General features: G+C 34.8%; 1 protein-coding gene across 1 annotated transcript in view; it reads left to right on the top strand.

Moving 5' to 3' along the window:
* LOC137405673 (cGMP-dependent 3',5'-cyclic phosphodiesterase-like) overlaps positions 1-27,385 on the top strand; it is a 93,084-nt gene that overhangs the window by 10,662 nt on the left and 55,037 nt on the right. The window contains exons 2-4 of the mRNA XM_068092012.1: positions 3,518-3,607; positions 8,240-8,319; positions 17,051-17,163. Of these exons, the coding sequence (XP_067948113.1) occupies positions 3,518-3,607; positions 8,240-8,319; positions 17,051-17,163 (283 nt within the window). The remainder of the gene's footprint in view (positions 1-3,517; positions 3,608-8,239; positions 8,320-17,050; positions 17,164-27,385) is intronic.

Below are 27,385 nucleotides of genomic sequence, written 5' to 3'. Positions count from 1 at the left end.
TCGGTTTGAGTTACGAAGCTGTGGAAGGCTGTACAAAGGGGCATATCTTTCATCGCTTCAGTAATGTGTATCATTGAAAAGCTTAGCAAAAAATTTAGTGATCATTTCTACTATCATTGCATTGATAAAACTGCTTATTTCGTAAAATTATTTTTTATTAATTTTCGAGGCGCAGCCATGTTATTGTTTCACCAGTTTAGCTGACAACAACACATTGTCATAAAAAGAAACATATGTACAAAGCTGCATTGCTTAAAAAATTTGCAGAAAAAAAGCAACAATCAACATAATTTTAAGTTTTTTTTTGTGTTTTTCAAAACTAATCACATCCATTTTCTGTGCACTCATTCTTATAGCATTCAGGCACTAGTAATTCAAACTAATACTTATTAATCATTTGCTGGTGCACAAGATGATATAATGTTCTAATGGAAGAACATTTGGATCGATATCAATAATAGTTGTTGAGCTCAATTTCTGATTGGCAGACGCCACAAACTTGCAGCTATAAATGCTACTGATAATGCTTGTTTCTAGGCAAACGGACATACAGACTTTCTAGCCTTTTCTTATGTTACAAGCAAACTACAGATGATAGGTTCACATTTATTTCATTTATCCTTAGACACAGTCAAATATGTGATCACATCAAGTCCTAGCTTTCTATCAGAAAGTTTGGGTATTTTTCTATCATTTGAGATTTTTTTTTGGAGTAAGGTAATCTGACTGCCAAAATGTTTCTAGATTAAAATCAACAAAACTAGTTTGCAGTTCAATCAGTTAGAAAAAAGCACACACCCATACTTCACCCAAAATGACTAAATGACTTTGTAAATGGTAAAGGTACGGGCTCATCAGCTTTGGGGTACTCATGTTCACACAGTATTTAAGAAAACAAAGGGACAAATTTTAACCAACCCATCTTTAAATCGTTTGAGACATATATAGCAATGTATCTGAGGCTATATTTGAAATTTTATTCCAAATATATTTGAAAGTTTATTTTTAATCACTATCAAGTTTTATCGATAATAATCTTGGAACATCCCGGCAATCAGATCACTTCAAACGTCAAAAACAATCACAAAGGATAGAAAAATATCGACACTTTCAGATAACTTTTGCTTAAGATTTTGTGCAAGCTCATCTTTGAAACACGCACAGTCTCTGTTTGCAGTAAACTAAGGCATCATACTCAAGATTTACTCAAAGAATTGCTTACACACATTTGCTGAGCAGTTTTACAATGATAAATGGGACATCCACTACAATCAACTCACTGTTGAGATGCTGGACTATGCAAATATTTTTATCTAAATTCCCATTAAAAAATTTAGGCTATTTCAAATAGAAATTTTTATTTTATGCGCTTCGCTTCACATATGTTTAAAACTGAATACCTTAAAATTTATCTAGCTCATGTCACATGTTATCAACATTTATGTATTATACCCTGTGGAGAGCAAAAAGGCAATTTTTTGTGACTGATAGGAAGATTCTTAACCCTTTGGCTGGGTAAAAGCCCTGCAAAAAACAACCGCAAATCGTGTAATTTTTTATTTTTAACTTCAATAAAATTGGTATTTTATGAACTTACATAGCTCAAACTGAAATTTATTTCTATTAACAAAATATTTTGTACATAAACGTTCATTTACATATGCACTGCTACAAAAAAAGATACGACTATGTATGATTGGCTATGTATGAAATGCTTGGAAGCATTCCTTTCGGCAGAGTCTAATGCCACAGCGTAGCCAATGCCAGTAGCATCGTCATCGTCCGAGCTACCATAACCATCACTTTTCTCTGTATATTCAAATATTTAGAATTTACATCACTACCATCATCTGAATTATTATCGTACTGATCAGACAAAAGATCGCTAACGATCGTGGAATAAATTTTTATTTTTTCGTTTTGAATGTCGATCCACATGTTGAATGGTTTTTCCAACTTTTCAAAGTAGTCACGATTTCGTATTTCTTTAGCTGTTAGCACAAAGCCACACCTCTCAGATAATCGTTTTATAATGTAATTCATTGACTAATATCTTGTCAATACTCTTTAAGATTTACTGGCATTTATATCCTTAGTTTATTGTTACTAGGTGACAGCTTTATAAACCTCTACCGAAAGCGACAGAAGAGTCGTTTCTCCACGAAACTGATAAACCACATTTTGGTCGATTCCCCAGCCAAATGATTAACTTTACGGTTCTCTTGTTAGACACCTAATCAGCTGACAGCCAATCACATGTAAAGTTTTAAGATGTCAGTTTGAATTATTATCGATTAGATGTTTTAAATAAAGTAGAGAACTTCTGAAACTATGACAGTTGAACATTTTTCAATTTGCTGCCATCATTTTTTTGACGTCATCAAGCCGTTTGCACATGCGCTCGTTCACGAAAAAGCCGCCATATTTGTAGGAAACGATCGTTATTCTTTTATTTAATAGTACTTTTTGGTGTTGTTTTGATACTATAATAAAAAAATTGCAAACAAAAGCATCGTTTTCAGAAATTCATTGCAAAAGCTTTGTTTTTAACGATAAAATTGTCTATAAAGATGGCCGACAACGATAAAATGACATCTCGAAAAAACGAAGGATTGACGATGTGTATGTCTTACCAACTATCGATGAATTAGTACTCTGGTGCCAAGCTATGTTGCGAAACGGATTCACTAGTCATCCTAACACATTTATAAAAGAAAAAATGTTGAGAAAGTTGTACTATCAAATCTAACGTGTTACCTGTGATAGCCGAATATTGGTCTGGCTCTTTGTAACCACTCATCACTACTAGCATTAAAACTGTTTAAATTATAAATAAAAAACAGAGATATGGTTAAGTACATCAAAACTCAACATGTCAAAACTTGTGAAAGTTTTTGTAAAAATTAACTGACAACTTTTTTGCGTCAGATCATTTTATCGCTTTTGCTCCTCTAAAAATCAAATATTGCTCGATTAATCTGCAACTCTATTTTATGGGGTTAACCACGAATGATTGCCAAATCAGTTTCTAAATTATGATTATGAATTGGAGACTGATTTGAAACTTTCGATTGCTGAGTTAAATGCTTTTAATAGAGTGATCTAACTTGAATTTAAAAGAACGAGTTTTGGATTTTTGTTGTGATTGAACCATGTAGTTTGCGTGTTCTGTAGCGGTGATCAGCTTACTTGAGAGCTCTCTGAACTGTGGAGGTAAGGACAGCTGTGTGCGTAGCTTTCGCCTTGTCTCACCATCTTGCAGTCGATTTGTGCCTTGATAGATGTGAAATCTGTGGCATATTGACTTCAGCATTATTTGTAAATTAATCTCATAGCCATAGGAATGTTAACTTTATGCTTAAGGGGAAACTGGTGTCACTGTAATAGAATAGTACAGCTAATTGTCAACATTGATCTGAGATACAGTTATACTAAGCAGCTAAGTGGCTTTGTCTTCAGATACGTCTAGCAATGCTGCTCGCTCACACCGATGCTTAGTGGGCTTACTTTGTTTCAGCGACTCGAACTGCAGATTCGAAGATGCCTTCAGCCTTCCGAACTCTTCTACACTGCCAAACAGGCTTTTAATCAACTTTTTCCTGATGTGGTAAGTTCTATCATCTTGTAAAAGAGAGATATTGTAGCAAGTGTTTTGTAAAGGACTTCGCAGTCAATACACCTTATCTTTTTTGCCAAAACTGCTTAGGTTGGTCACAAAGTTTCAATAGGGCAATCGGTATCACATTCTCGGAATCTTATTCTATCGACGAAAGGCTGGTTCGCACTATATCGCCATATGTAGTGTGGCCATATAGTGTGAACCATATGGGGTTTATACATTTCATGAGTTACATGAAATGTAGGTGTTAATCACATAACACTTCGGTGATCGTCTGTAACAACATCGATCACATCATTACAAAACTGACGTTTATATCAGCGAATAGTCTGTGGTACAGCGTTCTCATTATGCAATGCAGTCATGAAAACGATGAAATACCAGTCTCGCAACAACTGTCATGTAAAAAGCCTAAATCGAGCAATCCGCGACGACCAATCATCATCATCACCGAAGCGGTGCACATTGCATACGCTGTCGTGGGTTCTCGGTGAACTATCGGGAAACTCTGACTGCTGCAATGGCAGCTGCGACATGTGGCGGTATAGTGTGAACCAGCCTTATGGCAACGAGTTCCGATGCAGGAATGTCGAGTGAGCTCATAGCACGACCGGACAATCAATGGCGTAATAGTTATAGCAGTAGAGATACAGTGGAGTGCTCATCTTATTCCCCGACAGAACCCATTCTTCGGATTAAAATTATTTGAACATTTATATGCAATGCCCACGTTGTGTGTTTAGTCGATAAAAGATGGCCAAAAAATTTAAAATTATTTATTTGGAAGATTGTGTTGATGTATCGATCAACGTTGTTGCAATTCGTTGCAACACTTCTGTTGAAGAGCTTTTATCTAGCAATGGATCATTATTCAACGCACTTACTGGTGTAGATTGGACCATTTTTGATGTAGGCCTGTTACTTAAGGAAGCTTAGTGATAGAGACTTACTAGTTACTAGTGTCGCAATGGGCACTTGGGAAGAGGGTAGATGTACCTACTAGCAGATCCGAAAATTCCACTAATTAAAAAAGTTACACATGCTGTTGCCAATATAAATTTATACGATCTGTGTAAATAATATGGAGCTATTTCTATTGTAAGGGCTGTGCCTTAAGGCTCAATATAGCTTAGCTTGTTTTCTATTGTGATCCTGAAGTGTTATTATCATCATTGTCATTGTCATTTTTTGCTATTTCATCCAGCTAATTCTTGGAAAATTTGGTCTTTTTATTGTGATTATGAATAACAAATGGCCTGCTACAATTGACAAACTGAAGAACATCACTGTGTACATATGTTCTTTTTCCAAGTGGAATTACCCACTAATGGTATGCTTGCTCTGGCATGTGCTATATGACCAGTGCTTATTGAGGTTGCCCCAAAAAATTTTCTTTTCTCGCGGTGTGCTCAGTGGCAGGCACCGATCGAGCTCCTCTCTGATTGGTCTATGCGAGTGTTTGAAATGACCGAAAATGACTATGTAGATAGCGAGTTTCAGTGTAATAAGTAGATATACATGCTATGTACGTGTGTGTTGGTGACTACACCAGCTTAACTGTAAACATGCATGACAATTTTTTAATGAGTGTTTCATCTTAAATCATGATTTCAAATAATACTAGTGGTGGTTTTAAATTGACCAATGAGGTTGGCCATTCAAAAATTGCTTTGTGTTTTATCATTCATGAAATGGGCATATTAATATTGTTTCTAAAAACTTTCCGCTATGCTACAAGCATGCTCATCAATTGCAAAGTTCGCTAAGGAAGTGTAAGCCATGCAAAAGCATTCCAAGGAGAAAACACTAACTCTTCGACCTAACGCTCGCATCGTTGCAAGCATCCATTAATCGAATTGGTATGCACGTCGAAAGGAAATATCGAAAGTGGCACAGTTGAGAGCTGAAGTGGTTATATCTGACTTGATACAGCGTTAAATATTTTTGGAATGAAAGCGTTTTATTGTCAGCGGACCAGTGGAAAGTAGGATATTGTTCCTTCGAGTCGAATAACTCTGAAAGCCTGATTCACCGGGAAAGTCTTGGCAATGCAGTAAATATGGAAGACTAAAGGGACTCGAATGGGAATACTGGAGTGAAAAGGGCCGGTAGTACGGGCCGAGTGAGAATGTTTGACTCTTCCATACTATATTATTCCAATTAATTCCTGGCAGCCTTACGTGAACTGAATTACTGTATTTTTACCATCAGGCGCACTTGAGAGCCCACAATTTTCTAAAAAAAGTGACTGTGTGCCCATCAATACTGTCTTATAATATGGTCTGCCTTATTTATTGGTTAAGTATAGAAATACACCAGGAACTGAGACTGCGTCCTATGATACGGTGCGCCCTATGGTGTGGCAAATACGGTGTTTTGTGTTTACTTAGAGAATAGGAATTTTATATGCTCCAGGTGTATAAACATATTTATGTTTAAATATTTATAAAGGTGTTCTTCTGACGCATTAGCATTGATGCTGATGTAACAAATAGAACCAAGTAAAGTCACTAATACTCACAGCTGGGTATATTGAATTATGTTTGCATAATTGGATGCTTAGACATAGAACCTGTATCTACCATAATCGCTATATACCTTTAAGCTCTGTTTGCAAACTCCAAGTACCGGTAATTAGTTCCTAAAATGAGTCACTTTGGAGACCTCTGTTCACAGTAATTTTTCTCTCAACTAAGATGAATCCAGCATAAAAATTGTTGTGTATATCACTTCCTGATGGCGTAAACCACAACATTATGCAAATCGACATTTGAATGGTGTCTGTTTGAATCCCCCTAAAGCGGTATAATAGGGTAGATGGCGACTGGCAGCTCTTGGTTATTGCATGCTGTCTATAGATGCGTTGAACATTCCTGTAGGACATGCCGTGATATCTTCAACAGATTACCAAGTGCATAGGGTGCATCGTGACCTGACATTTATTTCTAGGCTCGCGAGGGTTAATCAATACATATTGAGACAGTATTAGCTGCGTTGTTACGTAACGGCTGCTCATTACGGTCATATCAACAGTTTTAATTGCCTCAATGGAGTGTGTGCCAGACTACAGATTCATCTCGACCTCTCGTATTGCGCTGTTGAATTCTACAGTATGTTTGACTTCGACCTCTAATATGTGCTTCAGTACCGTTAAGTGTGTAGCAAGTTGAATAAACTCCTTCCAATAAGCCAAACACAGCAAACAGTCTTCTCATATTCTAGAAGAATTTAGAATGATGGCTTTTTAAATAAAACCCTTAGCCTTTGAGTTTCCATTTGCTTAACTAAAAACTCTCCAAATATACAAATACAAAGACGTAGTTTGTATTATTTGAATTAAGTTTTTTTGTTAAACAATGAATGTATTCATATTTTTTTAGATAAAACGGACTTCAAAGATTTTTTTTTTTCATTGTGTTCCTTCAGTGTGCTTTTTACCACTGTCCAAACCCTACATTGATTGATCTTCGTAAGTGTCAGGTTGTGACTTAGTCAGTGCCACTTCACAAGATCGTTCTTTTTTAACTCGATCTTTACAAGTGGCTTAAAAGAAGTTTAAAAATCGATGTATCATTCTTGCATTGAGCAACATGACGGTTATAACTGTAGCAATCACTAAAACTGTGTCTAGGTGGCTAGTAGCAATAGGTGGCCCCGTTCTGCGTGAACTTTTTGTACTTTCGGGTTGATCTTTCTGGGCTGTCTTATGTCCATTAAAAATATTTTCCTTACAGGATTTTTCTTTCCAAATATATATTGATCTGGTTTTTATCGATCTTAGCTAGAGCGATATCAGTGCAGGTCACTATTTATTTAGTTTTGTTGATATTAAAATGTAATGACTTTTGGTGGATACCGCTTCAATCCAGTTTTTCAATACAATAGACTCTCTCACAACGTGGATGATTCGTTTCGATAATTTCACGCAAGACGAACCATAAAATACATGCAAATTGTTCAGTTCGTTTCAAGAGCTTCACAAACTCATCCTTTTGGCCCTTCATATAGGGAAAAGCTAAACCTAGTTTTTTTAGTTTAATCATTGTACGGTACCTGTGCTATTATTGGCATTATACGGTACCTGTGCTATTATTGGCATTATACTGTACCTGTGCTATTATTGGCATTATGCTGTACCTGTGCTATTATTGGTATTATACTGTACCTGTGCTATTATTGGTTTGTAGTGATAACTTTTCTTTTTCACTTCCCATATTTTTCACTTGGTTTAGGGTTAATGATTACAGACATTTTATGTTAAGTTAATGGCAGCGCTTTTGTCTAGAAAAATGTTAAATCGATTCTTTTCACATTTTTCTAGACAGCAAGACAAAAATAAAACTTATTGTAGACTGCTTATAAGAGCAGACTATTTCTTCTGAATATAATTATACTCTAGTATGTTTACTGGGCTGCTTTTGCTCTGCTGCATTTATTGACTTTTGTTTGTATGGATTTGAAACCTTTCACAAAGTATTACAGTGGGAGCCTTTAGATCTCGTTGAACTATTCATGACTGGTATAATCATAATGGTTTATAATCTTGTAATAACCAGTCTCATAGTTTCTCCAAGGTTTTTTATTCATGACTTGGATTATTTCTCAACCTGTATTTCCTAGGAATACTGCGAACTGTATCTTCGTTTTGATGCCTTGAGAGACTCTGAGGGCAGTGAATTTCCTCCAGACATTCTTAACAAGTAAGCAAATCTTGTCAGCACTTGTTTGATTTTAGCAGGGAACGCTGTCCTGTCGCAAAGGAGTTGGTTATATATGACGAGGTGTATGTTCTAACTGAGCCTGATTCACTAGTTAAGCCTGGGTCCGTCCCATATCAGCTGCGAGACCCCGACAGTAATCTTACACAGCAAAACACTTACGACGCTAGCCTCGGAGGCTTTTGTTCACATAAAGCTGCATTGTTAATAACCGCATAAAAGCTGTTCGCTCGCCATGTCGTTTCAAAAATGCTGACCTTCACCTGTGCAGTGCATTTCGGGAAGGTTTTGCCTGCGGCTCTTCACCAAAATTGACCAGCTCTGAACATTTGCGTTGACCGCCGGTAGATATCCCTGCGGTGCTGTTGCCGGTCCTTGTGGGGTATATGGAACCCAGGCTTTACAGTGACTGTATTAGCTGCGAGCTTTCATCAGCTAAACTGTGGATGAAAATTTACTGTTTTTTCAATAATCTGATGCAAGAGGAAAGATTATGGAATTTATAAATCTAATTTCTTAAAATAGTGAACTGGGAAAAAACATTTAAAAAGTGGCACTTCTGAACAAGATGCTTTAAAACCTGGATGAGAAACTACCTGATACCCTAACGGTACTATTCATTTGACTGACTATTTGGTCATCCACTTTGGCAATGTTAACCTGAGCATTAGTTACATATATATCCAAATGTCACACCAGTGAACATGGCTACCGCAAAACATCTATTTGAGCGCCGCCTCTAATAGGATGCCGCTATAGAAGAATGGTTGAAAAATACAACACCACCCTTTAATTGAAGGCCACCTTTTTTCCGTTTTTGCTGTTGTGGTTGCCAAGATTTTAGTGACATCATATTTGAGAAGAACGATCGTCACAGTCATCAGAACTCCACTCCGATTCAACATCACTAGGTCTAAATCTGATCCATTGTTTTCAGATTCGTCCATAATGTGATTTACAGTCTTACCTGAAGATGTTAAAGCGTTTTGATGACATTGAGAATTAACTCTTCATGAACACCATATGACATAATAGCAGCCATTATTATGGCATTGAAAGCGGCATTGAAAAATTAAGAATACTATGTACGCTTTTCAATTATAAAGCTTTATGGTCCTTCTTTAGATCTTAGAAAGTGACACAATCGAAATATTTGATAACAGCACCATGCTAATATTATATAATCAAGGTAGTTTATTGTTTAACTCAGTCTGATACCTTGACGTATATGCAAAACGATTTAGAAAAGTGCTGAGGCCAACAGCATTAATGACGATTCGCTCGAAGGAGATTGCAAAATATAGGTGACATTGCCCATATAAGGGTAAAATTTATCTTCCCAAAAAATCTGACAAGTTAGTCGAAAAATACAGCTCATCCTTTATTTGAACGTCACCTCTAATTAAATGCCACTATAGGAAAGTGTTCATCCCTTAAAAGTTGACTTGCAACAAAATTCACATGACAGTTATTTGGTATCAAAGGATTCACCGTGTCTTACTCTGCTGTGTTGTAGGTGCCAAATATGTGGAAATGTGATTACAAGCTCTTAAAAGCTCAAAAACGAAAAGCCGCCGTAGATTGGAATCCGTTTATTTCTCTGACGTAGCCATGACAGTCTGGTTATTGTCTGGTCACGTGATGTTCTCAAGTGAATTGAAAGGCCAATAAAAAGCTCAATATAAACTTATCGTAGCACTAGTTTATGACAAACACTTCGGGTTTTACCGAAAACCCCATATCAAATATAGACGCTCTTCACTGTGTCTTACTCTGCTGTGATGTAGGTGCAAAACATGTGGAAATGTGATTACAAGCTTTTAAAAGCTCAAAAACGAACAGTTAATCATCGCCATCACAAAACCTCTGTAGATTGGAACCAATTTATTTCTCTGACGTACTCAAACACTGTGGTTATTGCTTATGATCACGTGAAATTGAAACTAGTACCACTAGTAGTACTAGTTTATGACAAACACTTCGATTTGTACCTAAAAGCTAGTATCAAATATAGATGCTCGCTACTTTACAGTTTTGTTTCGGCTTGTTCTAATCATCTAGTCGTAATCTGATCATGTGACTCATACTTCCTACTAAATAGCGCGAACAATTTCTGCAACATTTTTCGACTATCACAGGTGACCAACAGCCTCCTCATGTTTATCAGAGGATGATATGCACTCCTTCGAGCTGAGTTAAAAATTAAATGAATTTTTATGGTAGGTTTTGAGATATCAGTGCTCAAAATGACAGCATTACATTGATGATGAAACATATGCATAAGGATAATAAACATGGTTTTATTGAATGTGAGAAAACTTGTATATTTGTGAAAATATTTCGACGAATGAGGTCGCATGAAAGTGTAAACAAGAAGCCATCTTGTTCAGCTACGTCCCATTTGAGCCATTCTGGAAAGGGATTCTAATTTACGGCGTTTTCGTGATGGCTGTGATTAGCTGTTCGTTTTTGAGCTTTTAAGAGCTTGTAATCACGTTTTCACATATTTTAAATCTACAACACAACAGAGTAAGACATGGTGAATCTTTAATACCAAATAGCTATAATGGGAGTTTTGTTGCGAATAAACCTTTAAACAAATCGTTTTTGTTTTACGACAAACATATCGATAATTTTTTTGAAGTCTATTTTCTCAGAAAGCAAACTCCGAAAATGAAAATGCCCACAAAAACTTAAGACTGTAAAATTGATGTTCCCAAAGGCTACAAAGCATAAGTTCAAATCTCCTGATTAATACAATAAAATATAGGCCTATGTACAATAATTCACTACAGCCTGTTACCTTAATTTAAATAATATAGCAGCGTTGTATAATAACAAACTAATCCAGTAAAATGTAAAGAAAGATCATTCAGGTAGCTAATATTGATGCGCAAAGGCTTTGGAAACAGTTTTTTCAAAGCTGTTTTAGTTATATTGATGGTGTGAGCTATATCTAGTTGATTACAATAAATAGGATACTGAGGATAAAGAGTGAGTAACTCCAATTCCATGCTCCGTTTGTTCTGTAAATGAGCTAGAGTTAACAATGCTATTTTGATTCTGTGTGTTTACCATTTAATAAATTTAAATAAGTTAAAGAGATTATAAACTCTATGTCAATGACCACATCTGCAGCATAAGCTGGTAAATGGTTAGCAGGATGGCATTGAATAATATTCACAACATTTTTGATGTTGTGTTTCTTTGTCATTCATGTGGCTCTTTTGCAAGCAGATCTATGTTTGCTGACAATCATGAAGTTTGAATTAATTACGAACTTTTTCTAAAATGAAGTTCGACAACTCTTTATTTATCTTAAAACTTTCTTGTATTAAATTAGTTTTCACAACGTTGAGCGTTCTACTTTTAGAGGAATCTCACAATACAGCTTTATGAGTTATAAGTTTTTGCGTTAAACTTATTATATAGGTAACTCCAGTTTAGAAATATAAAAGTGAACTGCAATATATTCATTACATCGTAGTTAAAATTTTACATGTTAACTTTCCATATTTAAAAATTATTAAAGTTGAACAATAGCCTTCAACATAAAGTTATGAGACGCAAATCAATTCACTGGTTAACTAGTTACACTTGGCTTATTGCCAATAAAATATTTATTTGCGCTATTAATTCTCAATTTCATATTTGAAGTTACCATAAAATTGTCATAGTATATTTTAATATGGAAGCTATGCAATTATCTTTTTGTATCTTCGTTGATATATTTCCAAAGAGTTTCCCCAACATAAACTCATTGGTTTGTCAGGGCTGCTGGTTTTAGATGACTCGGATTTCATGTGTAGACCATGAAATCTTAGTCATCCAAAGCTAGCAACACTGTAGATCAATCGGATAGGCTAACTTGTATGACAAGTATGATTGACTAATTGCAAGATGGTTGTAAACATTGTCACCTCCTTATCTTATAATATATGATCGAAACTATTACTTAGAACACCATGTTTGAAAGCTGTTTTAGGATTTCTCAAATTCATTCAAACAATATGGTATGATGTTAGGAATTCATTTATATATGTATTCACTTTTATATGTATTCATTTGTATATGTATGTATTCACTTTTAGGTATGTAAAATTGCTCATATATGAGCAATTTTACATACCTAAAAGTGATTGCTTTTATTCTAAGTTGAAGCTTTAAACAGTCAAGTTGATTGTTTAAGAAAGAAAAATCCACAGAATTATTATGTAACATTTGATTTTTTTTATAAAAATGAATGGAGTTGATATATTATACCTGTACATAGAATGATCTAAACAGGGATGGCTAAATGATTTTGGTCATGATCCGCTACAGCCAAATCTGACAAACTAAAGATCCAAAACAAGCTGAAAATGTGCATTTTTCTTTGTTGCCATATATAAACGCGCAATTATTTGTATATATCTCACAACAAAGCGACAAATATGATTTTAAAAAACGTTGTGTATATACATAATTTGACTAAAAATCACTGAATGAATGTGCTGTAATAAGTATGTCTGATATTATTGAGAAAAATGATGAGCGAGCTTTGACTTCAAAATACTATCAAAACGCAGTTTCCTGCCACTTGCAGCGACTCTTAAAATTCATGAAGAGTATTTGTTAGCCGTGTTCTTAGATTGTTTTATACTAAATTTATTGCTGAAGACAATAAATTTACAAAAATTCCAAGAAAAATTTACAAAAAACATTTTTTAAACCAAATTTTTAAAAAAATACTTCAAAAATATTTTTTGACAGCCAACTTAAAAGATTTTCCAAAAAATAACAGAGATCCGCATTCGGATCTAGATTCGCCGTTTGGCCATAGCTGGCTTAGATGAATTGTTAACTACAACCTAGCTGATCAGAACAAAAAGGGTTGTAACACACACCTAAACATTTTTACCAAATTCCATTCAAGTAAATGTGCATATTCCTTTTACTGTCCCGACGGTTTCGCAAAGTATTCTTGATAATTGGTCAGGTTTTATAGATTTTCAAAAAGATTTTTATTTTTGAAATCGGAAAAAAATTTTCCTATAATTTGTTTCTGATAAGTTGTCTTTAGACAGGTCCAAACTTCACTAATAACTTTCAACATCGTATTTCCACGAGAAGTTAGTATCCAGAAATTAAAATTCTGGTTTATTCAAACTTATAGTAAAGTAACAAAGTAAAATTGACCCCCATAATTTAATAGTTTTTTAAGTATAGTTTTTAATCTCAAGTGCCTAACATAAATAGTTATAATATTCGTGTGAAGTTTTGCTACGAAATGGTAATATCAGTAAATCTTGTAACATCAAGGGAAAGGTTTTTGTATGAAACGAGACTATGCCTGTATGGAAATCGACTTTAATTGACCTAGTTAATCTATTTTTTGTCCATTAACAAGGTAAATAAAACCGCAAGTGTTCTCCTTATTACTGATTCTGTGCTAGTCATGTTGACACGGACATGCATTACAGAATTAGCCATATTTGTGGGAATTAGCTTGCACTCAGCTGTACTGAGATAAAAACACTGTTTGAACCTTAGTTTAATAGCTAATACTAGTATGTATTAGCGCTGCTTACAGAGAGCGTCTGAGGGTCACATGAATATCTATATTGAAATCTTTACTCAACCTTGGTGGTCTTTTCTCAGTGCAATAACCTTTGGTGCACGTAATCAACATCCAGTATAAATAAACTCGTCCATTATCTACGCAAAAAGGATTCTAATGTCTTGGCCAATAAAATGTGGAGGTTTAATGATACTCCAAACCGCAATTCACTTTTGACTCCGAGGTACCTGTCTGACAATGTCATCTAGTTCATTAACCGTACGTACGTAGATGTAAATCTCAGGCATGTTTTGATTTGCATTCTGTTGCCACGGATGTATTAAAATTTGAATATTTTCATTTTGAGATGTGGAGAATTCCATGACATTGTAGTTTTGTTTACTAAAATGAGTTTTTTTTAGTTTCATCAAAGTTCCACTAAAAAGGTCTATACATTGGCTTATATTGGTCTGTAAAGGACATTTTGGTTTGACCAAACAATTTGTCTGAAGACAGGCAATTATTTTGCTCATCTGCTTAGGGAAATATTTGGATAATACTGGTTTCCTGATAAAGCTACATTACCTGTAAATATTACTTTATCCTGATCAATTAATACAGTATATTTAAATGCCTATTATTTGAATAAAAATCGGTGTGTTTCTTGCACAATGTTCTCATAAGATGATGTTATCTGCCTGATATAATCTAGACGACGGGTAGATCATAACACTCATTTTTGGCCATTGGTTGCATGAATATTTTATTATCAGGATATATATATATATATATATATATATATATATATGTTAAAGTGGGTTCGTTTGTGCTGATTTCTAAAGTTCTAGTGTCATGTAAGGGTTCTACCAAATAATACATCAAATGTAGGCTACATTACCACCTTAATTATCTACATATATAGCTTAAGTGTTTGCAATTGACATCCTTACTGCAATATATTCTGAGAATGCTATTTACAAAGAAAAATGCTTCGCATACAATACTTTATCGAGTTAGGTAATCTGGTTTAAAATTATATCCTGGTATAACCCTGGATTTCTATGACATTTTTGTCATAGAACCATTTTTTAACCATCATTTTAACCACACACCTTGTGGTTTGAGTCGACATGCATGTTTTGGGAGAGGGCGATTGAAACTGTTAAACCCTGAGGCAAAATGAAAAACATTGCCAAAGGAATGTTAGTGTCAAGCTTGGAGTGACCAATATATGAAAAACTGGTGGAAAAAGTGTCGGAAATATTATGCATTTTACACTTATGAATACCCATGATTGTATAACATTTGCAACTAAGTTCAGTAATTTTTCAGTAGTTTAATGCGTGTTTTAACCATGATCAAGTTTTATCGGCTTAATTTTGAACAATCCTGGCCAGCAAATCACCTCATGCATCAAACAACAATCACAAATGATAGAAAAATGCTGATAATTTGTGATAAAATCTACCAAAATTTTGTTGTAAGTGTTTAATCTACAGTTCGCTATGTAAAATTAAAAAATGCTCAAAAAAGTGGTTTTCTGTGTTTGAATGGATTAATATATTTTACACCATTTGTCATGCCAAAAATTGTTTTACAATTCAAACAAATTGCCTTTTGAAATGGATCCTCAGTCCTTGGTCGAAAAACAAGGACTGAGCATTATATTTTGCTCAGTTTGCAGTACAGCTAACAAAATGACAATTTTACCCAATTAATTATACTTAACATTAATCAGATGCATTATATACAATTACTAGCTGTGCTACCCGGCGTTGCCCGGGTATTAAAAATCAGCTTATGAACAATGAGAAGTAATGAGAGTTACCTGCCACTTGCTATTAGCCTGGCATATTGCCAATGGAAAATTTTAGTAAGCTAACTAATGACAATCACTTATGCAATCAACCTGCGTTGTATGCAAAGCATTGGGTATGTGCTCCCATATAGCAGACTTATATCTGCAAGCGATCAACTCATTCTTTGTGGCCTATTGGGTAGGGTGTTGGACTGGTAGGGTCTGAGATCAAATCTTCTTCGGTATGGATTTTTTTTCCAAGGTTTTAATAGTTATAGCCGGAATGCATACATACGGACATACTTTGAGAAATATATATAAAGATAGGAACAATTAAATGTGAAGATAAGAAATTATATGTGAATTATTATTAATTCAATTTTTAATTGAATTAATAATGCTAGGTTCAGTAGGAGGGTGTTATTGTTACTGTACATTATTGTAGAAACATGCCAACAGAAGCGTAGGTTTGACAAAGAGTATGTTAGTTGGTGGAGTGAGCGATATCAATTTCTGTCCTAATGTGCTCAACTTATGCTAGAAATAGTTTAAATTAACTTAATATATATTATTTTGCTGTTTTTATACTCAATTTTCAGTTTCTACTGGCCTTTTTTGCTTTATCTATACATTATTTATACATATATATAAATATAATATATATAACATAATGTATATACATATATATTTTACATTTATCTATAAATATATATATATATATATATATATATCTGCTACTTTAATGCTTCAATAAATTCTGTATGTTAAAAATAACTTCATAAGTTGAGACAAGTATTTGCTTTAGTTTTAAGTTGAATGTAAAACATTTGTATGTAGAGGTTTTCACAAGTCGAGGTCTGACTGTCTAGCTCTTGAGTAGTTTGGGTGTAAAAAGATCGAATGAGCGACTTTTGATTGCTAATTATGCTAGTGAAAAGATAAACTAGTCAGATGGTCTGTGCCTGGGTCTTCTCCACATTCAGACCTGTCTTTTTTGGCCATGCTATATGCTGATCTTCATTTGTTGACACCTCATAACTTGCACGCTGTATATATGCGTATATTGATAACGAATGTTTCAACCAATATTTCATTTTATTAGTGCGTGTAGCCATGGCTTTACACCCATTATGATTAGTTTGGCGTATTGTTCAACAAACGGTGCATCTGAATGCTCACTTCCTTCCTTTGGGACAAAAGAACCTGGATCGATGCGTACCTGGATATTATGTAACTGCATTATTACGCTTCAGTTGTACCCTGCCACTCGTTTATCATTCACTATTTCCTTTTTATTTATTAATATACGTTAAATATGTACGCCCAGTTTATCGTGCCTCTGTCGTCTGTAGACAACCTTCTCTCTTGTTGTGCAGCCTCCTTTCGAGCAGTTGGAGACTGAAACAGGGCACGAGCGTTACTAAAACAGACTCAGTTTTTACTTTTCTCAAAGACAAAGTAGACGAAGAACTTTTGGTTGCTCGAGGAGGTAAGATTGACTTATGTTATTTACCTTGTTAATAAGTTTGATCTATTTTTTATTTTGGAACATAGATTTTTGAAATAGTCAACTGGAAGTAAGCTACGTACTGTTGAAGGGCTTGACAAATAAGTGTGCTAAACTGAATGTGAAGTTGTTTGCCCCTTATTTTTCATTCACTATGGTAAGTCAAAGAATTCAAACAAAGCGTTGCTCATTGTCGAGTCCTATAAAGTTAATCGGCTGTAACATCTGCTTTGTATGTTGAAAGCATTGTATGTTGGAGCAGATATTTCCATGGAAAATACTGCATTTTGTTTAATTTGTGCCACAGTTAAAAAGTCTATGATAGCGCCTTGATAAACACTACGAGCACTTACACACAGCATCAAAGCAAAAACATTATAATAAAACACGACTGAACGTAACAAACTAAATTAATACACTAATAATCAATAAAAGGATATTTTTACTGTTGTTTTACCTCAAAGTCACGCAGACAATAGTGTATCTTCAGTATTGTGTATGCTTGCAGGTAAAGGTGTAATTTATTGCGGACAAATTATGCGCAATGCCTGGGATAAATTATCTTTCTCATAGCATATGAAAGCTTACACGCTCACTAATAGGTAGTACAAGTATTGGTTGGTTCTTCCTAAACAATCCGCTGCTTCGATTGATCGGCACCACATTCTTATACATATAGATGTCTCATCTATATCGACATCACACATTGTATAATGCCTGATATCAACAACAAACAATTACAAAGCCATTTACATCCAAATGAATTTCACAAATTGCTACCATGTAAAAGCACATTGGAGAAATATCGAATAGATTTGTAAATGTCCCTCTGATGCTAGCAGTAATTATTGGTTTAGTATTTCAACTTAGAAGTACTTTATATGTCTGCCCCTTCTACGCAATCAGCAATCAGCATGTCTCATAGTACAACCTCAAACTCACAAAAGTGACTCGTTTTATTGACTTATCGTTTTAGTGACTCGTGACTCGATAAAAACAAAGTTGCTCTAAAAGGACAATATAACACTATTTGAATAAAAGTGATTTGAAAATGCTATTATTAAGTAATAGTAGGTTTGACAGTTCTGTGCACCATGAGAGACCGTAATGAGTAATCAGTAAATGTATAATTAATTCATAATGTGGCAATGCGGCTGAGTGGTGTAGTGATTAAAGTGCGGGACTATCAAACAGAGTACAGGAGTTCCATACCTGTGTTAGGCAATTTTTTTAAATTTTTTTAGCATAGCTTCGGACTGTGCGGTCGGATGATCGGACGCCGCTCTTATTATAGTAAAGTTTTGTGCTAAAATGTGTGGTTTATGTTATAAGTTCTGTAATAAGAGTTGCTATGTATAAATGCCAGCAACAAATTATTCTGGTGGCGTTTGATTCCTTCAGTGCTTTTCGGAGCATTCATTGCCGGGCTGATGCTAGGTCTTGCGTTTCAAACTGCCTCTTATTTTGCCTCCTATCTGATTCAGCCATTGCAGTAGAAATCCTCCAAGATTAGCATTATTTTAGGAATAAATGTCTTAGGATCAACCTCTTTTATATTTTGTCATGCTTATAGTATCCATCGTTTTTTTTTGACGTCATCAAGCCGTTTGCACATGCGCTCGTTCACGAAAAAGCCCCCATATTTGTAGAAAACGATTGTTTTTCTTTTATTTAATAGTACTTTTGGGTGTTGGTTTGATAATATAATAAAAATTGTAAACAAAAGCATTGTTTTCAAAAGTTCATTGCAAAAGCTTCGTGTTTTTAACGATAAAATTGTCTATAAAGATGGCCGACAACGATAAAATGACGTCACGACAATACATCTATTTACTCCAGTCTCTCTTGTATTCACAGACAGCATGCATACTGACCTTGAACTCTACTTTCTCGTTCATATGGGTTTCCAAGCAGATGGGAGGGTTCTTATGAAAATCAGTATTAACTGTTGTTGATTTGGGAGATTCTTATTGCCTCATGCTCGACCCTGTATTGTATATGTGAATCACATAATGTATATTGAACGCGTAATTCTAGATTGTTAGCTATAATAATGCTGTAATACTGGGTATCACGATTTACTTTGTTAGTTTAGATCTCCTTGGATGTGAGGTTTACATTTACGATTTCCAAGTGAAATATTTTGTGGCCTTTCTAAATCAGTCTGTGAGCAGGTTATAATATTTAAAGAACCCTACAATCCGATGCTTTGACAAGATATATTGAGGACATCTATCAAGTCAAATTGCTTCATCACTATAAAGAATTAATTTTGATTGTTTTCAAGTAAAGATGTTTCTTTTTAGGTTTTGGTAGTATAAAAACAGGCCAGATTTTATTGCATGTTTAATATATTTTATAGCAACAATTAATAATCAGAGTAAAATAAATGACAAATGTACATCAGCAAACGAGTGTATCACTCACCATGCGCAACATGAGCATTAGTAGGTTAACTTGACAAAATATCACTGTTTAGCTTTATGCTTTCCAATAGGCTTATTAATTGTATCCCTAAAATTTGTTTTCTCCATTTTTCATGTAAAAATTGATTAAAATTTTAATGGTTTCTGTTCTTTGTAAATACACCTGTATCGGAGTATTTTATGCTGCCAGACCTGATACTAAATCTCATCATACTCTATTATGCCTTGTCTCTGACGAACCCGCCAGGACTGTGTTGTGTGCATAGATATGTATGCATAGATATGTATGCATAGATATGTATGCATAGATATGTATGCATAGATATGAGTTTATACATTGCTATCTGATAGATAGCAACATCAGTCTAGAAACATAATTACATGTACATGTAGACATTTGCGTGTTTGCATTAATTGCCAGTATTTGCATTAATTGCCATGTTGCCTTGTAAAGTGTATACAAACATGTCAGATTTTATTTCTAAATCAATTATTGACTGGAATCAAATCCGAGACTGATCTAGCTATTGTGGCTATACTAGCTAATTCGCTTGCTTTATTCTGCGTTTTGGATGGTATGCAAGAAATATTTTAGTGTTGTTTCTTTTTCCAGACTAGCCATGTATTTATAAAAAGTAGTAAACAGGATCAGACATGCCACAAGTGAATCACACTAATAATACACTAAGATTCACACTAAGTCAGGGTTGTCTCCTCAGCGATTATTCGTCGACTATATGCACCGCAAACCGTTGGCATGCGGGTGCGTCGTACCGCTAAATGCGGGTACGTCGAAAAAGATTGCAGCTGACAAATCTTCCTGATTGTCCACCAGGCATCCATGACATCATGTACAATGTACATCACTTCGGTGATGGTGATTGGCTGTCACGAATCGCTTGCTTGATCTATATGCTCTTTCAAGAGACTTGCTAATGCACTAGTATTTTATCGTTTCAGCGACTGCATTGTATAATAAGTATGATATACCACTGACTATTCGCTGATGTAATTGTGAATGAGTTTGTGGTAGTGTGAACTAGTGCTGGGCACAGGTGATAAAACTCGTTAAACTCGCGGGCTTATCTTCTCTCGCGTCTTGGGTAATAGCAATTTTGAGCATTTCGATCTTGCGGGTTTAGGTTTTGACTTGCGAGTTCGAGTTTTGGTACACGAATCCGTCGAGTAGAGTGGACAAAAACTTGGTCTATTGCGCCCTGCGTTCTAAGCACTGTTTAACAACCCGCCTGCTAAGGCTGCGAGCACGAATATCAGTCGGTAGAAATTAGTAAAAAATAATAAATAAGTTGAATAGCATTATAATTGCATTGTAAATTTTAAAATATGTCCGATGTTCGGAAATTTTAAACGTAAAACCCGTATCAACAAACCGGATACCTGAAAAAACCGTTGGCCAAGAAGCATTTGTGCCAAGCACTACCCGATACTCGAAAAACTCGAACGGAAGGGGGCGAGTCTGAACCTGTTGGCCAAAAAGTACTCGTGTCCAGCACTAGTGTGAACATTGTTATCACAGACGATCACCAATGTATTGTGTGATGAACGCCGATGTACGGTGATATAGTGTGAACTAGCCTATAGTTAGTCATTCATCGGGTCAGTCTGGTAGTAGAGGTATTTAGATGAAAGATCATATATTGAGTGTGTTTTTAAACATCCAATGTAATAAACCATTTACTATAATAAGAACAATCCTTCGTTTTTTCGTGACATCATTCTATCGTTGTCTGCCATATTCATGGACAACTTTTATCGTTAAAAACACAAAGCTTCTGCAATTAATTATTGCAAACAATGCTTTTGTTTGCAAATTTTTTATTTTAGTATCAAAACAACACCGAAAAATACTATTAATCAAGAGAATGACAATCATTTTCTACAAAGATGGCGGCTTTTTTGTAGACGAGCGCATGTGCCAACAGAATGATGGCGTAAAAAAACGATGGATAGCATTGATTTCAAAAGCACTTTTTAAAATAAATTACAATTTGTTTCATTAATGGTACAACCGAAGATTTATTTAACAAATAGTCATTCAGTTCTGTCTATAAGCAAGGTTTCATTGATGTTCTAAACCGTCGACTTTTGTAAAATGTAGTTGGGTGTTTGTTAGCCAATTCATGATGTTTTTAATGTTTTCTGACATTTTCGCTATTTTTTCCATCTTCTAATGTTATGTCGTTTTTCGATCAAATTTGCATCATTGAAAATAAATAGCTCATTGACAGCATACAAATAAATAATAATAATAATTATAATAATATATAAATAATAATCCATGTGGAAATAACAGTTGTTTTTAATTTCTGTGAATAGCTGATAGTTGACTGCCTCTTTGAATCTAGTGATCATGTGACCATGCCCTCCCTCTTAAGGATGTCTAAACAGGTTAGAAGCAAGAAATATTTTATTACCTGTAATGCAAGTCCTTGGCTGCCCATGTTTCTTGTTTTGGTAAGGAGGAGTCTGGCTTAAACCTGGTTCAATGCTAAAAGCTGTTTAAAGAATAGAGAAAGCATAATATTTTTATGCTTTATTATTTATCTTGAGGTGTTGACTGATGTCCTAAAAAAAGAATCAAGGAGATTGACCAACCAGAAGCTGAGATATAGCAAGCCAAACACAGGTCTACCAAAAAACATAAGTGTTTTGGTAATCATCAATATATGACGTATGAAATCGACTTGTGTGCCATTGGTCAATTAAGCCAACTAATGCGCTCTCCTATAACAATCACGGCGTTTTAATTGGTTTAATCCCTGTAAGTATAGAACAATCAAATTGGGCCTAACAATCATTGCTCTGAGAATTCCGAACCAGTCCCTCTGACGTGTAGATTAGTTTTAGAATAAAATAATTACACGCATCTATTATTTCGCAACATTCTGCTATCACTTTCTACAAATTATATTAGTTACATCATTTATTCTATACGCAGTTATATTATTATTATTTTGTATAATATGCATTATGATTATTATATTAATCATAAAAAATAATCATAGATAAGATAATAGATCAATAGAAAAATCAAATCAAAAGTTATCGTTTTCTTTTCTTACAGCAAGAGCAGCACGGTCAAGTTATTCTTTTTAAGATTATGGCTGTAGTGAACTTACAGTCTGTTAATAGTGACGATAATCATAAAAATCAACTAAATGCTGCAGTAGATACACAATAGAAAAATGATGAATGAACAAAAATTCACATTCTCATATCTTATTCTAAACGAACTGCAATCGCGGATGTCGCATATAGACTATACACGCGCCGTTCGTTGAACAGAGGATCTTCGGAGCATATCCGTGGAGATCGAGTTAAAATTTGAAGCACAATAGTCAAAATCTGCTCTTCTGTTTTGAAAAATCACGGCGAGGGGTTGTGGGCAAATGCCTTTACCACAGAATGTTTGCTTGATTTTCCTGAGAAACCAGAGCTAGTCTGTAAATTAATTATTATCGCGAGAAGCGTTTCACATCTCGTAGCCAAAACAATCATTATACGTAACGGCGGTAAGGGTGCACAACTCCGGCACATGAACATTAAGTCGATTTTATACGTCACAGTTTTCGGGATTTTCGAAGGGTTTTCCTCTGATTCTTTATTAGGTAGACCTGTGTTTGGCTGGCTATATCTCAGCTTCTAGTTGGTCAATCTCCTTGATTCTTTTTTTAGAACATCAGTCAACACCTCAAGATAACTAATAAAGCATAAGAATATTATGCTTTCTCTATTCTTTAAAAGCACTGCTTATAAATAATGCAAGAAATGTCAGTATGAATGTTTGGGTAAGAGACAGACCTGTCACACAATGCAGATGAGAATCTTTTTCAACCTGCTTAATGGTGTCAGATGGCGTCTGCAGGCAGTAGCTATATTGGACTTGCAAAATTAAAATGAGTTTTAAACATTCCATCTTTTTTAAATATATTCATGCATGTTTACTGAGATTAAAAGAAATTTCATTTTTCATCCAATCAAACCTCAATCTATGACCTATCGGCTTTACAAACGAATTTTTTGAAATACATTCGAATATCAAAATCTATGTTTAATTTGTATACCAATCCACTCGAATGCCAATAAAATTAATGCCATTTAAATAATCCTGAAATCAAAATAATAAAACATCCTCTAATCGCTGCAAATTATGAAAAAAAGTGTTTCTGAATAATAAATACTTCTATATACTTTACCAATGCGTAATAAAAGTTAAGCCAAAGATCATATTACATAAAAAAATATTATGTAGCTTTTAACCATAGCAACACACAAATTCATCAATTTTTCTTGACCACGTAAACATACAATGACAGCAGAGAATTCATCATTGTTTGAGTGAACAATAGAATTTACGTAATTGCAAAAAATGATGGATGAGTTTTGCCAACTGGAAAAAAGGTATAATTTGATGCTAAATACCTCAGGTCAAGACCTGAGGTATTGATCAACCCATAGCGTGACTGTATATGTTACATGTGAGGTCCTAGTATACGCATTAGTTGCTCGTTTGAAGACCTGTCGACATTGGTCGAAAACGAATTTCATACGGAGTCAACTTGCGCTGGAAACGAATAAAATCGAATCAAGAATTACCTCTTTCAGCCAATCACAGATGCATCAGTTTATTCTCTACCGATGTAGACCTACATGATTGTTTGGGCAGAATGAAGAGGTGACATGTTGGTGACGCATTGTCAATGCATCGGCTGTTCAAAGGATGCATTATGTAGGATTGAGTGCTAACCAGATGTCAGCATTTGTATCAAGAGTATCTCTGTATTGATAAGACAACTGCACTGAAAAATGTTTTGTCTCAAAAGCTAAATTATTTAGTTTGCAGCAACAACTGTTCAATTATAGCAGGGTCTCCAAAATAACGCCCACAGGCCAGGACAGGCCCCAAGGCCTCTCAATCCACCTGCGAAGTCATCAAAAAAGACGCAATTACGCAAGTCAGCGTGTTTGCGGTTAATTTATGGCTCAAGCTGGTTCATCATCAGCGAATCATTGTTTGGTCATTAATGATGTCACCTGTTCGCTGCGTCATTCTACTGTCAGCATTAACCTTTGTGACTCGTGATGTTCTAGCTTGGTTCTACCTGACGGCTCTCTAGCTGCCTTGTCTGGCTGCGTTGTATCGGTTGCTGGTACAACTGTTCATTCTGCCAAGCCTTGTTCAGTTACTAAATGTACTATCATTCTCTCTATTTTAATACATTCTAATTTGCTTATTTTTTGAGATTTTTAGTTGTAAACAACCTTACTATTTGAAGAGGAATTTTTCAAAGGGTTATATATTTCAGCTTTGGGCTGCTCTCAGTACTACAACTTTTTCAAGAATAAAAATTGTTAAAACATTTTTAGATTTGATTTGTCAAAAGATAATCTAATATTTTGATTAATACTTGGAACATCTAATCTGCCGCCAGTCTTTCCAACAATTTTTGCATCGAGAAAGCAATTTCATCATTCACATCGACAGATTTGTTGTATATTTTGACACTAGTATTTGATACCTTGTGATTTTTTCTCTAAACTAATGGATTGTTTTCTATCAAGTGTTATGTAATGACTAGCAATATTGAATCAAGTTGCACTGCAATTGTTATGCTTTGAGCTTTCAATATTTTTCAAACCTAAAATATTAGGCTGGCCGTTGAACTGCTGATGAAAAGTTCATGTGGCCCTCTGGCTTCAAAGTTCGGAGACCCCCCAACCCCCCCTCGAATTACAGTGTAACATAATTTTTGGACAGATAATTTACGAGGTAGGCCTACTAACAATGCAGTACTAAAGACTCAAAATGTGAGGTAGAAAATTTGAGTTGAGGTTAGAAATTTACTAGTCTAGCTAGACAAGTACAGAACTAACATAGCTGCTCTCTACTGCGTTGCCTTTTCTTATACTGATGACAAATTCCTCCTGCCAAACAAATTGATTGCATTTGTATATTCCGCTATATCATTGAATTGATTTGAAATAATTTAAAGATGCCATTTTCATGGGCATTGGATATTTTTATATTTATAGTGGATTAAAAATCGCTACAAGGCAACACCAAATAAATTATTTACATCTTGTGAAGTTTAATAAAGTTTGTTATTCATCTGGTGAACCAGCTATATTAAATCACAGGATGTATTTATATAATACAGGCAGGCAACCATTGCATACAAATATCGGTCGAATCCTCTGCGTGTATGACATTAATTTACTGCAAGACATACTTCATGTGCTTTAACCAGGTTTGGGCAAATATCTTTGGAGAAATTCAATGCAACTCGTTCTACTACCAAAATTCTCTGGCAGCTTTTTAACTCTTTCACTAATGCATTAAAATCTTACCGAATGAATATTCTGCCCAAATTAATTGAAACGAACTTTTGGAAAAACTGATATACCGCTAGTATTTAAGCAATATCTCGAGAATAAAAACATACTGTATATTGTTTTACTGTAAAATGCATCTTATTCAAAATAAAATTCTCTACAAGATAAGAATAAAGTGAATTACACTGTCGTACAATCAGCAATCTCCAACGTTTTATTTGCGTTGAAGAACGCGGTGTGTTTTTCCTTGCCATGACGATAACGATCGGGTTTTCCTGTTTTAAAAAATAATTAGAAATGGAATCATTGAACCAAAAAATTATTTTTTATGTGCTTCAAGGTCATCAAGGTTTTTTCACTGATGACAAAATTTGATTGGTCTAGCTAATGTGTGGGCTTCGTAATGAAAAGAAAGGTGAAACCCTATTGATAAGCCGATACATCGGCTTACGGTCTGTACTTATATTACCGCCAACGCCGATACATCGGCTTACAGAAGCGATACGATATGGTAGCGATAGCGATACGGTAGCTTACTTTAGCATTAACACAAATGTATTATATTGTAAAAACTACGTGAAAACCAAGGTTAGATTTTTGTTGGCTTTTATCTCGGACAGTTTGAAAAAATTGGTATTTACTGGTAAATACTATGAGAAAAATGGGAAAAAGTGGTAAATTGTATTTTTATAACAAACGGTGGCAAATTTTTAAGTTTTACAGGGAAAACATGGGTTTGTGTTGTTCATCATCGTATCAATAAATTAAACTGTAAACGATGAGCCAGTTGAAGCACTTGTATCATAACTTAGAAGTCAGTTGTATCATAACTTAGAATAACCTATAAAGACCTACACTCATACTGTACTTGGAAGTTTACCTCATCCCATCAACCTAAATAACGAAGATTCGATTTATTGATACAATTAGCCTGTGTATTTCTAAAGTATTTCACTGTATTAAAATATAAGTTGAAAAGATTTTTACTCAAAGGAAGACTCCTACAATTTGATGTTCACAGGATGTCTTGCCATGATCTGCAATAAAGTGATCTTCTTCCAATACTACTATTTGCTAACAACAGACAATAACATCAGAGTGCAATACCCACATTATTACCTACAAACATATACAACTTGGGTATAAAAGCTTTGGGAAGAGGACAAAGGCTATGTCACCATTTTCTTGGAATTGTGTCACATCACATGTAGCTTGACTGTCATATATTGAGGCTTAACCTGACTTGAAATTTTTTTGACTATTATTAGGCCTACTATAACAAGTAAAATTGTGGAAGACCATCTGATCGCTTGCTAACATTCTGTTAGTTAGACCGTAGAGAGACAGGAAGAAGCCTAATACCGTAGTTTAAATTTATTGCTCTGTTTCATTTTGCTATATTTTCCCTATTTATCTCGGGGTAT

This window comes from Watersipora subatra, chromosome 10, assembly GCF_963576615.1.
Source record: "Watersipora subatra chromosome 10, tzWatSuba1.1, whole genome shotgun sequence".
NCBI lineage: Eukaryota > Metazoa > Bryozoa > Gymnolaemata > Cheilostomatida > Watersiporidae > Watersipora > Watersipora subatra.
The sequence above is the reverse complement of the archived record's forward strand: the minus strand, read 5'-3'. Positions and strand labels throughout refer to the sequence as shown.